General features: G+C 38.9%; 1 protein-coding gene across 1 annotated transcript in view; it reads right to left on the minus strand.

Annotated features, from left to right (window-relative positions):
- Positions 1-11956: 11956 nt before the first annotated feature.
- LOC103145239 (solute carrier family 12 member 9-like) overlaps positions 11957-15095 on the minus strand; it is a 34250-nt gene continuing 31111 nt past the window's right edge. Inside the window, exons 6-7 of the mRNA XM_007562603.2 lie at positions 14467-14613; positions 11957-14287 (exon numbers count right to left, since the gene is read on the minus strand). Coding sequence (XP_007562665.1) covers positions 13332-14287; positions 14467-14613 — 1103 coding nt within the window. The 3' untranslated portion in view covers positions 11957-13331. The remainder of the gene's footprint in view (positions 14288-14466; positions 14614-15095) is intronic.

The raw sequence follows: 15095 nt of genomic DNA on the forward strand, positions 1-15095 counted from the left end.
TATATAAAACCACACAACTGAGAAGGAAAGTTGATGAGGTTTAGAGGCACGCATGAAAACTAGGAGTTCAGGGATGAAATTAGCACCATAATGAACAGGTCTACTACTGCCTCATAAACCACCACCAGTTGATAAATATAGTCGGGTGGGTTTGTGCATTGGAGCAGGTGACAGGAAAGCTGACTTACTATGGCTGCAGCTGCTCGGCCCAGCAGATCTATCACGCATCAGATGCAAGACACGCTCTCACCCTCAATTTGTTTCAGTGCTGTCTTAACTGAAAGTTATTAAGTCATCCCTAAAGTTTAGTAATAGGTAAATCCAGTTTGGGATGTTTTTGATCAACGATCTTTGAGGCATTAATTTTTGTAGAAGTAAGCTGTTTGTCTGAGGAGCTAATTGTCAGCTTCACTAAATATAATTTGCAAACATTTACCTCCTTACTCTACGGCTTCAAACAGCTTACCGTAAATCTAAAAGAATAAAATAAATATGCTGTCATGTTAAAATAAGCTATTAGTATTTTTTTAATCATGACTCAAATGCCCTATGAGTTATTCGCGGAAATTACCTGACTTGCAGCAAACTGATTAAATATTTCTCAGTGCTTTAAGCAGAAAAGTTAATGCTGGTTTTTGTAAAGGTAGGTGTATTTTTTGAAAAGGGTAAAAGACTGAACTGTTGCCAGAAAAATAAAATGTCATTTCTTGCCTGCTGGCAAGATGACATCAAAGTTCTTTCAAATCCATTATTTTCAATGGCTTCCTGCTGTATATTCCGTCCATAAAGCTCCTACCTTTTAGACAAAATGGGTTACAGGGAAGGTGATTGAAGTTATCCTTCTGCATGCGCACTAAATAATAGTCGATGAGAATAGTGGTTTACATAGTTTTTGAACTGCTGTGGAAATTGTAAGCCCAGCTTGGACACCACAGGCTTTAGATGAATTAAAGTCATGAGAAGTCACATTCGCTGTTTTTCACAAGGCATGAAGGAGACACAGGAAACCTGTGAAACAGATGCTCTGGTCAGATGAGTCTTTTTAATACTCTTTGCACTATTTTGCAATAGGAAAATAGTACAATACCAAATTTGACCCTTTTGACTTTTAGCAGAGCAGAGAGAGTATGTTAACATCGTGAAAGAACTACTGAAAATTTATGACACACTACCTGCAACAGCAAAATATTCTGTCATCAGTACATCAACTGCTGTTTTTATACATAAGGATTTAGAAGTTATATTTTCCAGGGTCTTTTTTTTAAATAGATAATTAATTTTCTTTGTTTACTGCCATTTTCAAATTATTGTTACTGTATTTCCAAATATTAACAAAATGCGTTCTGTTCAGTAGACTTGTTTTGAATAGTTCACAAACCACATTCTAGCCACTAGTCTTATAACATTAGCTAAAATATTGTAATTTAACATGACTGACAAAATGGTTTAGTGTTAGATCTCCAGTTTTCTAGCCAGGATTAAAGATAATGATTATCTGTGTCCTTTATGGTAGACTGAGACAGATGGGGGTGAATGGTGATAAAATATGTTTTTATCCCTCAGAACAGCCAGAATGTATTAGTTTGGGCTCAGATGCTGAACCTGCTTTTCTGATTCTTTCTTTTCATAGCAGCTAACTGAGAGATATACCAAATTCACAGCCTCCAGGCAACCAACCTTACAGGTGGGACCCTCAAATATGGCTTCGGATTGACTAATTAAAAAAGAAAATCCCATTTAAAGCGCCGACTTTTCATATCTCAAAACTGGTTTGAAACGCTTGATTCAATCCAAAATTCAAAAATCTCACCTGAGGCAGCAAATATTACAGAGTGCCTGAGTCTCAGAGTCTAAATCCATCTGTTAAGTGTGAATGGCTGAGGCTTCTGCAGCCTGCTTGAGCAGAGCAGAGCAAGGCATATTGTGCAGTTAGGCCAATGTTAAGACAAAATGAAGATGTCCTATCTTATTTCTCAATGTACTTCAGGTCTTTGCCCAAGACCACCACATGCCTCATGTTTCTCTGCTTTCCCTTCCCCCTGTCCTGTGTGGTTCTTTTCCTGCCTATTGCCAGTATAAACTGTGCTGTGCATGACTGGCTTTTATGCGACAGTCCTATTTTCCACAGGGCCGAAGGAACACACTATTAAAGTGTCAGGAGAAATCAGTCTACCTATGCAGCTCCCACAATAAACAAGCATTGCACTTCGATTTCATATTCAGTCCTTGGATTTTTCAGCAAGTGATAACTTCATCCATCAGCGTGTCGTTCCCTGTTGAGGTTTAATGCCGTCTGTGTGAAAATCCTTGTAATTTGTATATTTAGTGGAGAAAAACCATGACCACTGTTACGTCTCGTTCAAAGTGACCAAAACTTTTAAATGATCTCCAGACTTTGACTGGATTCCAGCAACATTTTGTGGGAATGCTAGATTTCTAGTTGTACAAAGCTGGTACAGACCAAAAGACTTGTAGTCCTATTGGATGAAAAAGTGGTTCTACAAAAGTATTGACCAAGAGCAACTGAATACCAATGTAAACTAAAAAATTGAAATAATTTTCTTGCCTTGTTCCTTTACATAAAATCCACCAAAGGCTGTGTATGTATTGTGATAAAATGGAAACATTTTTCAGGGGTGTGAAAAGGTTTGCAAGGCAAAGGTGAAAAAAAAAACAACGTTGCACACCAAAGAGCCTTTAGTGCATCCATTTATGGCTTGAGTGGCTTCTTTGGGAACCAGTTCTGTGCCTTAACGTTTATGTGTTGGTCTCTTCATTGACCCCTGAGTCACTGAAACCAAAACATTGTTCCACTTCTTACTGCTTCCTAACAAATTTGCATGATTTTAAGTTGCCTTTTTGGCTCCTGAAATCCGATTAAACACAGACCAATGAACATTTTTGCCTGCCATTAGCAGGAGAGACATCTACTTTCTGCATTTACTGGGTGAATCTTGTGCACTCAATGAAACCAGTGGGTGTGCTTTGGCATGGGGACCATTCCATTACTGGTCTGCTCCTGTTCTATGGCCAACGAGAGCATTCTCCTCTCAGCAATATTCAGTAATGACAGCTGTAAGTACACACAAATACAAACCCTGATGGTCCTTTCCTAATTTTACAGAGCCGCAGTTGTCCTGCCTCTCTCTGTCTCTCTCCACTCTGGCTCATTTCAGGCCATCGGTTTTGTGTTGGCTTTGTGAGGACTCATAAGTTGTTTGTTTATTCGACAACAAAAAAAAAGGATTAGTTTCTACTGATATGGAGGGTTGCAGCAGGAGGAGATGCAGGGGTTGGGCAGTTTCATCTTTATTACTGAATACACCTTTGGGTGATGCGAAAGTAGGACGAAGCAGGCAGGCAATAAATAATGACATGTTGAGACTCCAGTAGAACAGAACAACCAGGTCCATCAACGCGATTTTGTTTCCTTATTTAGGCCTGTTTATGTAAAGTCCATCCATCCAAGCTGGCATATGTAAAGTACAACACGAAGATTAATTTCAAGAGATGAAGCAGTGTGGACAATTCAAGATGTAAAGAAAACCCCCATCAGGATCTTGGGTCTAAATTTTAGCATTTAATTTTCTAGGTTTTTATTTTTGTCACTTATGGTTTCATGCTTCACTCTTTTTTTTCTGATATTTCATTATTTCTTGTGTTCTGTTTTTTTGTGTGCTATACTGTCAGGCTTTAGCTTTTGGTTTTGTAAGATTGTTTCATTTCTGTATTAATCAGCCACATTCCCTCTTCTCATGCCACTCAATCACCTTCCCAACAGTTTAGAGCCAGTCAGTTTTCCTGTGTTACTGTTACTGTTGTATTTTTATGTAGATGCAGATGCTGGGTTCCTCTTGTGCTTGTTGCTACTGTCATGATCTAATTTTTAACGTCACAAAAGCATTTATTTTCAACAGAGAAGTGTAGACTTTTAAGAGCCACAGAATCAACAGTCTAACGACAACCAAACATAATTCTGAAAAACCTATTAAAGTTAATATTATTTTCAATGACAATTTAAATTTCTGCGGTCCTCAATCTTTTCTTTTCTTTATGTTTTTTTTCTGTTAAGTATTTTCCTTGTGCTAAAATACCTAAAATGACATTTTCGGCATGTAGGACCAATTAAAAAGGTACCATTGAATGAAGACTTAAATGAGTCATTAATTATTTAACACTGGGAATGAAAACCTAAATAATTAATTAAATAGTTAAAATGTACTTATATATATGCCTTCTACTACAATTAAACAGTCTAAACAATAAACCCAAGCTAGCACAGCTTTTCACAGCTTGTTGCTTTACTGTGAAGATTAATCAACCAGATTTCAGGTGCAATAATCACATTCAGTTATTTCATGGGGCACTAAATAAATAGAATGACCTGTTTTTAAAATCACAATTATTTTATTTAATAATAATAGTTATTCTTGTCTGCTTTAGCCAGGTTTCGGAGGAGACACTTCCATCGATATGGAATGAACATAGCAGGTTCTTTATGAAAAAGGATTGTTTAAACTGTTTTCATTTCAGTCTTACTTTCTTGGTAATGAGATCTATAAACACTCCTTCTCAAATAAACTCCCTTAATCAAGAAGTTTAACAATGTATGTTTAACTGTTGAAGTCTTTAAAGCTGCTGTAAGAACAGTCAGTTGACAAGAGCATTGATGGATACTGCTGTTGCATTCTGCATGATGCAGGTTTTTAGGCCATAAATTTGTTCACGGCTCATAAGGATAATTTTTTATTCTAAATCTTGATGTTAAAGCAGAGAATGGAGGTGTCACTGCCTCATTTTATTCCATCTTCTCCACAGATCTGATTACAGCACTTGAAACCATCAGTAGAATATAATTGATTTTGATTAGACCCAAAGATGAGCTTTCATGCATGATAGGGTAATTACAATTAATTATAATTTGGATAATTCTCTATATTTTTGACCAATAATTACGGTGGTCCTGCTGCTTTTATGTATTTTTAAAAAATAAAGATCGTGATGGACACACGGTATATATTCACTCTTATTCAACTCCTGATAAACATGTGTAAAAGGGTCCAGGAGGCATAAAGCTTTCATTATTAAAATGTGCTGCAGGACTTTGTATTTTACATGTTTCTTTCGCTGAAGCACATTCAAGATACACACAAGTTTTGCTTTATAGCCTTCCTAGTAATGTATTGGTAATAAGATGTTAAATGAATGAAGAGAGGAAGAGTGTTGACCATTCAACTTCATAACTTTTGCAGATTAGAATGCTAGATTTTCATCTGCTGGGCCAAATCCTCACTGATTCTCATTCTGCTCCTATTAGCGCTTGTTGTTGTTTATCTTCCTGTTCGTGAACTGACCACACCTTAGATTTGGGGATTGGGGAGGGGTTTTTTATTGTTGTGTTCTCATTAAAAACAGAGCAGCCCTCTCTCACAACTCCCCCACTAAGCTCCTTCAGACTAGCCAGGAGCAATTAGCAGACACCTGGTGGAACTGCACACCTGCTGAGCTCATTATGTGAGCTACTTCTCAGTGCGACTCTGATAAAAAAGGGTTAGCAGAGGAGTGATGTGATCACTTCCTGATGGCAGAGTATCAGAAAGATACAAACAAATTTCTAGGCATTAAATTACAAAGTCAAATTTCTTTTAAGTCATATTTGGTATATACAGAAATTGAAGGTAGTTACTTGATTATGTTATAAAATGGCACTATGTGCCTGGAAAATACTGCCCCTTTAATTATTTCACTTTCTAGCATTCCCAGATTGATCTGGGATTGTTAGAGTCCCGTTCTTCAATCACAGCAGTGTTCTTGAGCAGAATATTAATTATTTGGATGGCGACTTCCTGTATCCATGTGACTGCAAACCAGTGCATAGAAGAAAGTCCATAAAGACACCTGTGGAACGTCTTACCAGGAGACTTGAAGCTACCATAGCCACTAATGATTTGGCCAAAATAATATTTCAGGTTAACAACAGGTGCTGCTCAACTTCCTGTGTGGGTAATGACAAGTGACCCGATGCTTTTGGCAACATAGTACATCTGCTGAGACCTCATTCTAATTCATAACAACATTATCCAACTATGTATTATGGTCATTAGAGAAACAACTGTACAAAACTCATTCTGGATTGATGAAGCAGAAGTGGACATAATTAGACAAATCTCATGGGATGTTAATCAGCATCAAAGGAAGCCAGAGGAACTTTCTTTGAACTATCAGAGCTGCAGTCCACAGAAGATTTTTAATTAACTATTTTATTCATCTAAACGTCACATTGAATCTCATTGGTAAGGAGCCGTTTTAAATAGATATCAGATACAAACTTAATTTTTTAACCAGGAGCTTTTTTTTTTTTTTTACTCAGATACCATATTATTTAAAAAGTATAAATGTTTCCAATAGCACAAAGGTTGAAATAGCTCAAAGATTGCCAAGAGTCCAACAAAGCCACTGAAACAAGTATAAGAAGCTGAAAATCCTTGGTAGGATTCACAAGATTTAGATTCACAAACAGGACGTTTGTTTTGAGTCTGAAACTTATCACTGTAGGTTGTACTGTATTACAAACTTTAAGCACAATTTAAAGACAATGTTACCCAATCTCTGCAAATTGTATTTTCCTTTTGTTTTCTTGTCTTTCACTTCATCCACAAATCCTTGTGTTTCTCTTTCATATCCTTCTCTCAGGGAGCTTCATGTTTAACTTGCTTTGTCCAATTTGTCCTCTGTTCCTCCCTACATGTGTATAAAACATCCCAGTCTGTCCTTTCTCGCTTATTCACTTAATTCATTCATTATTCATTTTCATCTCTGCCAGGCGAGTTTCTTTTTCCTTAGTGACACCGTCTACTAACCAAACATCCTAACAGCTTTCACTAACGTTCCATGAACCTTCTCCTTTATTTGCAGCTATGCTATCAAATCTCAGCAGTGAACATCCACACCTGCTTGCTCTTCCTTCCTCACCTCTCCTGTGCCCTGATGGTGACGTTACCTCAGGTACTTCCTCATCCACATTAGATATACCTGAGGTGCATTTGAATTTGTGGGGATTGAATTAGAGTTTACTGCATGCATTGTTTGGCATACAGTCATGGCTTAAAAAAATTGGACTTTGCAATTTGATGCCTTTTGTTGAAAGAGTAAAGCAAGGTTATTCTTTGTGCTGACCTGAAATTAAATCACTTTCTTTTCTAAAGACAAATAGATAAATAGTAATTTAAAAAATTACCAATCGTCGACATATGAACATTTCTTTTTCAACCGCGTCCCAATTTTTTCCACTTGACTGTATGACCTTACTTTGTTTATTTACACCGAAGGCTCTTAAATCGGATTTTGAATTGAAGTGTTTGATTTTGTTGAAAAAAAGAAGAAGAAGCTGCAGGGTATAACTAGAAGAGGAGACGGTGACAGGAACGAGGAGAGCGGGTGCGGTGGTGGAGAAGAACCGCTCGTCCTGAGGGGTTTCCCAGAATATGTGTGAGCATCTGTGAGAGGGAGACAAACCAAAATAAAGATGGAGACCACAAGGCTGAGTGTGTTTTCGCCTCCAAGTCTCACTCTCTGCTCTGTCGTGTCTGCAGTCCTGATCAGAGGAAACTTGTCACAACGCTGCCACTTCTGCGGCGTGTCATGGTCCCAACCAACAGGCCCGCCATCGGCGAGCACACCCATGCACATCGCCCGCGTTCTGATTACTTCAGCGTTTGAAAATCTCATCTCCCTCTCTGCCTTTCCGCGTCTTCCTAATTGTACATGACATGCAGATTACCAAAGTCATCAGATGGATTATGGGGAGAGGGATGACGGTGGGGATGTCAAGTGGGATTTGGGCAGAGTTACGCCCCGATTCCATTTCAAGTTAAAGTAGTTTGAGGTCAAACAGACCGCTGGCTCTTACCGTGAATCATTTTTGCATTCAAATGTGCAGAAAGTTGGAGTTCACGACCAAACAGTCACTTTTAAAGAGTTCTAAAATTCCTAAACTCTACCATTAAAGTGGCAGTCAAAGCATTCCTCGCATTCCAGATGTGCTAAAGTCCACATTTGTGCACTTTAGCACAGATGTGTGCTAAAGTGCACCTCTGTTGTGCACTTTAGCCCAACTGTGTCGCGCCACTTGTTTCCCAGGAAAGGCTCAACAATTGTGTGCCGTTATATTTCGGCTCTTTAAGAGCACACGCTGAAAGGTGTCACGTAAACCTCGAAAAAAGAATCTCGTGCAAATGGTTTCTCTTCATGTCAGACAAACTGCAGCTCCTTTCAGCTCTCAGCGCTGACTGAGGGAGCCTTTCATTCATCACACCACAAATAGAAGTTGTGCAGCTTTTTTACCCCAAATGTTTGTCTGTCAAGATTTTCTTGCTGAAAGCTGCAGCTGGTGGAGCTTGGAAAGAAGACCAAAATTTTCCAAGAGAATTTTTGGGAAAGGTTGATGCTAAAGAGAAGGTAAAAGTCTTCCCCTGCAATAAATGATACACAACTGAATCATTTTTCCTGTAGATTTTTACCTGTAGATCTACCATGGGGGGGATAAAAAAGAGATTTATTAGGTGTGCATGTTTGATTTTCTGTGTGTTTGCACCAGAATCGGATGGAGTTTAACAAAAGATGTGAACATCAAGTGAAGAAATTATATTAAATCTCAAGTACTTCTGGTCAACAGACATTACATATCTATATATATTACAAGATATTACACCTAGTTATGCTTCCTTGCTCTTGTATGTTAGCCATTTAGACGCTATCTTCATCTTTCAATAATGATCAGCCTGTAGGAGATCTAATTATGTTCCTCTCAGTGAGCTTGAAAGGAAATTGCTGTCCAGAAATTTGGATCAAAGCTGATCGATGCTTTTCCATTAGTTTTTAAGAACTCACAATCCACCCTGTCAAATTTAAAATAAAAATTGTTTTCATTTGAATTAGAAGATATGACAAAGAAATGTCCCAAAAGTTAAGAAAATTTACATGAGAAATCATTTTTACATTTTAACAAAAATTGGAAAATGCATTCATCCTTTTCAAATAATCAAAGTCTTTATCAGCACTGCTGCAACAAAAACCCTTTTTATAATTGCCCATGTTATTCACAAATTGCTTGACATGTGGGCAACCTGTGACCAAGAGTTTTAATTCTATACTTGTCATTTAAACCAGAACCTCAGGTCCAGCGTGAAACCAGGTCCAACAGTGTAATGACCCTTTTTGACTTGTATATCCACAACGTGTCAACATGTATCTATGGGTTCTCATTTGGCTCATGAGTTAAGACAAATAAATGTAAATCAATACAAAAAAAAAAAAATCTGAAATTTAGAATTTTTATCTTTCAGATAACAGAAAGAGGGAAGGAAACTGTAAATTTAATTTTTTTTTTTCCATTCTTGGTGAAGGAGCCAGAGAACCTCTGCCTTAAAAAGGAGCAGGTTTGCTACCACACTCGGTCTTACTTCAGAGTATTACTTTAGTTGCTTTTAAAAGCAACTAAAGTTGCTGCTGGCTTCACCTGATTGGCTCCCAGCCAGCAGAGAGGTTTTAAGAATTAAGTTCACAAACTAGATAAACCAAATTTAGCTGTGTCATTAATTCCTGGTCATGTCTGTTTCTTACATGAAAGCAGCACTTTGCCTGTCTCCTGTTTGTTGAGGTGCATTTATTCACTCTACAGTCTGTTGTTACTTGAAAACACCAATGGCTCAAACAGTTGAGCTTCAACATCTCTGAACTTTAATGTATATAGAGAAAAGAAGAAGAAATTAAAGATATTTACAGATCAGTAAACATAAATATATGTTATTAAAATGGCTTTAATTAAAAAAAAATCCTTAAGATACTTCAATATTTCTTTTTCATTTCACTCCCATTCTTCCACTTTGTTTGGAATCTAAAGCAGGAGTTTTCCAAGGCTGCTCTCAGGTAAGAGGCTGTGTGTTACAACATGTATGTTTGTCCCTTTTCTTGTATCCTTGCAAGGAGGAGCAATGCAACATCCTTATGTGCCCCTGAGAACTGGAAATGAATGAGTGTTACAGCCTTGACAGACCTTCCATGTAGCTCAAGGAAGTGAGTATGTCTTGGAAACCTAGAATAAAATCTATTTTTTCCTTCTTCCCTCGCAGATCTTATTTACCCTCCAAACTGCCTTTCTCCTTTACACCGTGAAAGAAACAACGTCCTCTTATAATCATTACCAAATCAACGTTTGTTCCTCAGCACTTTCTCTTCTCATTCAGCTGTAATAAATTGGGGAGCCGTGGAGGATTTTGACATTTTCCAACAGTAAAGGTGGCGCGTCATGTAAATAACTGAAGAGACAAAAGTGTCATTTAGAAATCGAGGAAGCTCCTTATTATGCTTCTCTGCATCCTCCCAGTGAGTCTTTGTTTGGTCCGTGGGCTTTGTTGTGATCATTGGCTTCATCGGACACTGCAGTGATGGTGTGGATGTATGGTATGACTGATTATTTTTATATATAAAGACCACTTTCCTGCCTGACAATTAATCTACCTTTATTTTACTGACCTGTTTAAAATCACACTATAAAAAAAAAAAAGAAAAGATCCTCCATATAAAAACTCTTGACTCTCAGTATGTGCTGTTGAGCCGTTTATTAAATGATTATTTTTGCAAATAACTTAGGATGTTTTTAACTGGATAAAATGTATGTTTTTAAGCCACAAATTGTAAACATTTGATGGTTTAAAATATATTCAACTATTTTTTTTTTTGAGTTTGTGAAATGTGATGTTCATTTAAACAGAAATCATTGATCTATGAATTGCATACTGCAATACGTTTAATTGTTTGGTGCTTAAAAAAAAGACTTTGGCATTATTTTACACTCATGCATTTGGATTGCATTATACTTCTGCAAACTAAATGCATATTGTGTTGTGATCTGACACCTTAATGTAAAATGCATCCAGAGATTAAGTTAAAGTTAGTTAATTTGAGAAATATTCATCAATGGTTTCATCTTAAATAACATACTTGTTGTACCATGTGTCTTAAATTATGATGCAAGATCAGACTCGAGTTCTAAGACTCAAGTCTAAAAAGATTTAATTTATGATTTATCGTTAAAGTTATCCGTTTTGTTGTAGGGCTACATTCAGTTATTTGACAGACAGTAAAGCCCATCTGTCTCCATTTGTTGACATTTTTAAAGTTGACTCAATTTGTTTGAAGACTTGCAGAAGTTATTTGTGGTTTGCCATCGAATCAGACAGAAATCATGGAAAATTGCGATTCCATGATTTCTGACTATTTTGTTTGATAAATTGTTGCAGAGGAGACACATCCTTAAATTCAGCAGTGTTTGTTTCTTTACTCTAAAGACCAGTGATAAAATGAGCATGAATATTTTGAAACAGTCCTGGTCTGTTCAGTCTAGGATGGATGCAGTTGCAACTTTTATTCCGATTATCATTGAATGTTCTTTCCTTGATTTGTATTGCACAAATGTTTCCTACGAAGCAAAAAAATAAAAAATAAAAACTAAAAAACTGCTAGACATGAAAGTCTACATTAAATTCCCTAAGCACAAACCTACATGGCTAGTTCCCCTGGGGTCTGGGGCCGTTCACTCCCTGATAAATGTCAGGCTTTCTCCTCCTATAGATACCAGTGGTTATTTGGGTTTATTTCTCCAATCTCGTTGTTCACCTCAGAACAGAGATGGAATCCATTTCTGTCTGCTTGGCAGTGAGGTAGACTGTAGGACAAGGTAATTTGGCTGGCTGGCACCCTCTTGTATCTCTCTGTCTGAGCTGCTGAGCAATCTCGGGGCTTATTTCTCAAGTTTACCTCGAACAAACAAGTGAGCAAAGGCACAAAAACTCCCAGTTCTCTGTACAGAGTGGCATAAACTGGTCTAAGGCTGTCAACACGCTCTGACTGGTTGCTGGGTTTGCTATTGGTTTTAAGAATCAACTGTGCAAGTGGAAAAAGGACAAAGATGTTTATTATTATTATTATTATTTTTTGCATCAACATGATCAACATCTTGGACAGTTTGGGCATAATTCAAGAGTAATACAAATACTAATTCCTTCAGGAAAGTGTGTCCAACTGAATTTATTGTTCTCCTTTAAAATGGAGAACAAAAACCCCAGACAAAGTATTTACTGTCCCAGTGGTTTAAAGAGGAGTGTAGTGTCCAAGCACAAACATATCAGTAGAAAAACAATGGAAGTAAAAAAAATCACAAGGAAGCACATTTTGGAATGAGTTAAAAAAAATGCAAAGGCACGCCAGGTTAAGAGTGAAATCAGAGCATCAGGTTTTCTTTTCAGCAAAAACGTTTGGCTTCAAATGTGCTGAAGTCCTTGGGGAGCTGGTCTGATTTATGATTCAAATGGGAAAGTTTATCAAACCATTGAGATTGTTGTTACAGATGCTACAGAGCGCATAATAAAGGAAGCATTATTGTCCAAGAATGCCGAGTTGTTCACATATGCAAGCTGACAGTAAGGCGGCATGTGGCTCCACGGCTCTGCCCTTACATACATTCAAATAAATGCTCCTTTGTCCACACAGTTGAGCAGAATTTACATAAACTCTTTTTTAATGTTACAAGCACTTTAGGTAATGAGTGTGACTGCAGACATGAGCAGATATTTAAATTCATACGGGCAATTTAGCACAAGGCCGGTCAACCAACTTGGCCGCCGAGAGTAAACCGAAAGTGACAAGATTGTAGGAGATAATAAAAACAAATGGAGAGAATCTCTGTGATAGTTGGAACAGTTAGTGGAGCTGAAAAATGTCAAGTTTTCTTCTGAAGAGCTGCTCACTGTGCAATTTGGCTAAAGCGGGGGATAAAAGGAATAATGTCCTGAGATTCCACATATTATCATTTGGGAATAAAAAGAAAAGAGCACATTGTAGAAGCACCGCTGGTATTATTACCTGGAAAAGAAAAAGGAAATGACTGCTTTAAGCATTAAGATTGTGTAACTGCTGTTTCCCAGGTAAAAAAAAAAGGCACTTTTGGCCCAAGAACATGTGGAATGGTCATTTGGAGCAATGAAATCAGACTCTAGGCTGAGCTTAAAACTACAGTGAGGTTTCCCCAGAGGTTCATTCTGGTACTTGATGAGCGTGCAAAGTTATTAAGAAGTTAGAAGACATATAAAAAGGAAATAGTTAAAAAAATAAAAGCATTATAAAGGCAGAGAAGGTGATGTCAGTGAGCTAGCAGTGATAATGGAGAGATCAACGCTGAGCTGTGGTCCACACCTTTAATGGGGACACTGCAGACTTCGCTCGCTGTCAGAGTGTAAGGCACCCTTCACTGAACGCGTCAGGAAGAGGAGAGCTCACAGGTCAGTGGTGATGACAGGCGTGACCCCATGGATGAGCAGAGTGGGTCCTAAATCCTGAGTAAGCAGGTCCAGCTGGTGTAAGTATGTGGCGTACCGCCGGGTGTCAGCTGGGGGGCGGGGCAGATACAGGAAACGCACGGCAGGGGGTGGCATGGCCTGATCCAGGATCAGCTTGTTGACAGCCGTGAGGTAGTCATCGGAGACGCGCGTGGCGTTGCTCGGGAAGCTGTTGGCGTAATCTTCTTCGCTCTCCTCCTCGATGGCTCTGGCCTCCATCTCCTCAGCGGTCAAGTCTGGAGACTTGGACGTCAGGTTCTTGTTGAATCCACTTTGCCGCTGCCAGTGTAGCGCCACCACGTGGTCCCAGGGTACAATTTCCACCTGAGCTTTAATTCTCAGATCTTTAAGGAGCTGGCCGAGCTTGGCCTCCGGGCCCCTGATGCTTCGCCCCTCCTCCACGCACAGAAAGAGTCGCAGAGTAGCTTTGCGCCAGGCTTTCACCATGTTGAGGATGCATGCTAGCTGCAGCAGGAACAGTGAGCAGGTGTCGACGTAACTGCAGCTGTCCGGGCGCAGGAGGTTTACTGGCCAAACATCAACAAACACTTCTCCTTTTGACAGGATGGAGGGAGGCGTAAGGATCCGAGCTTTATCAAAGTCATTGAAATATCGAGCAAGAACCACATTCTTGAGCATCTTCATGGCATCAGAAATAATAGAGACGTACTCCTGGGCGCCTAAAACCTTCCCATCCCCAAATTCACCATAATCTTGCCTGTCACTGGACCCCCGCAGGGAGGCAAAGCGATGCAGAGGGGGCTGCTCGAGGTCCTGAGAAGGACTGAAGGGATCTGTGGACTCGGTGGAAGACACCGACGACTCAATCAGCTTATCTTTTGGAAGACAGTCGTCATAGAAACCGAGGACCAAGGTGTTGGGACGCATCCCGCCTGCAAGAACAGGAGCAACAAGGAGAAACTAAACAATCAAATCGACTAGAAAAAGACATCATAATTATTCATCATGGCAGAATGCGAAACTAAGTCAGTCAATAACTTTAAACTCTCACACGACACAAACATGGTGTGCAGCTGCAGCTACACACGGCGACACTGGCAGCAGTACTGACCAAGTCCTGAGATGAAGAGTAGATGCTGGACGCCATGACGGACAGAATCTGCCAGAGTCAGGTTGACAAAAGCTTTGATGTTCAGATGGTCTACCAGGGACAGCCAGGACTCATACTGAGCCTGCAAGGGGTCAGATGGTAAAGTGCCTGAACGAGAGAAAAACACACCAAAAAAACGGACATGTGAGAATCAGGTACGACAGTGAGGAGAGGAAAGGACAAGGTTTGTGTAAGTTTCAGTAACTTAAATGTAAAACAACTTAAAGAGCATACCGAGTTACACATTTTGCTCGATATATTGACACCAACACTGGTACCGGCTGATGTTAGGGCTAGGGTTACCACATCTGTGCAAGTCAAATAAATGAAACTGGGCTGATAATAACATGTTTATTTATTTCCACCTTGTTGATGTTTGTTTCTGGAGACGGAAGGGAGAAAGTCTGATCATGTGGCAGTGGTAGTGATGCAGCGCAGGACTGTGGGGAGTTTAACTGAAGCAGAGAAGTGGAGCAGAAGTGAAGTGAAATATATATGTAATTAATATTAGCAAATATCAGTTATCGGCCAAAATAGCAATATCAATACTGGATATCCATATTGGTCCAAATTTTCTTTGCTAATTCTAG

This window comes from Poecilia formosa, unplaced genomic scaffold (genome assembly GCF_000485575.1).
Source record: "Poecilia formosa unplaced genomic scaffold, Poecilia_formosa-5.1.2 Scaffold138, whole genome shotgun sequence".
NCBI lineage: Eukaryota > Metazoa > Chordata > Actinopteri > Cyprinodontiformes > Poeciliidae > Poecilia > Poecilia formosa.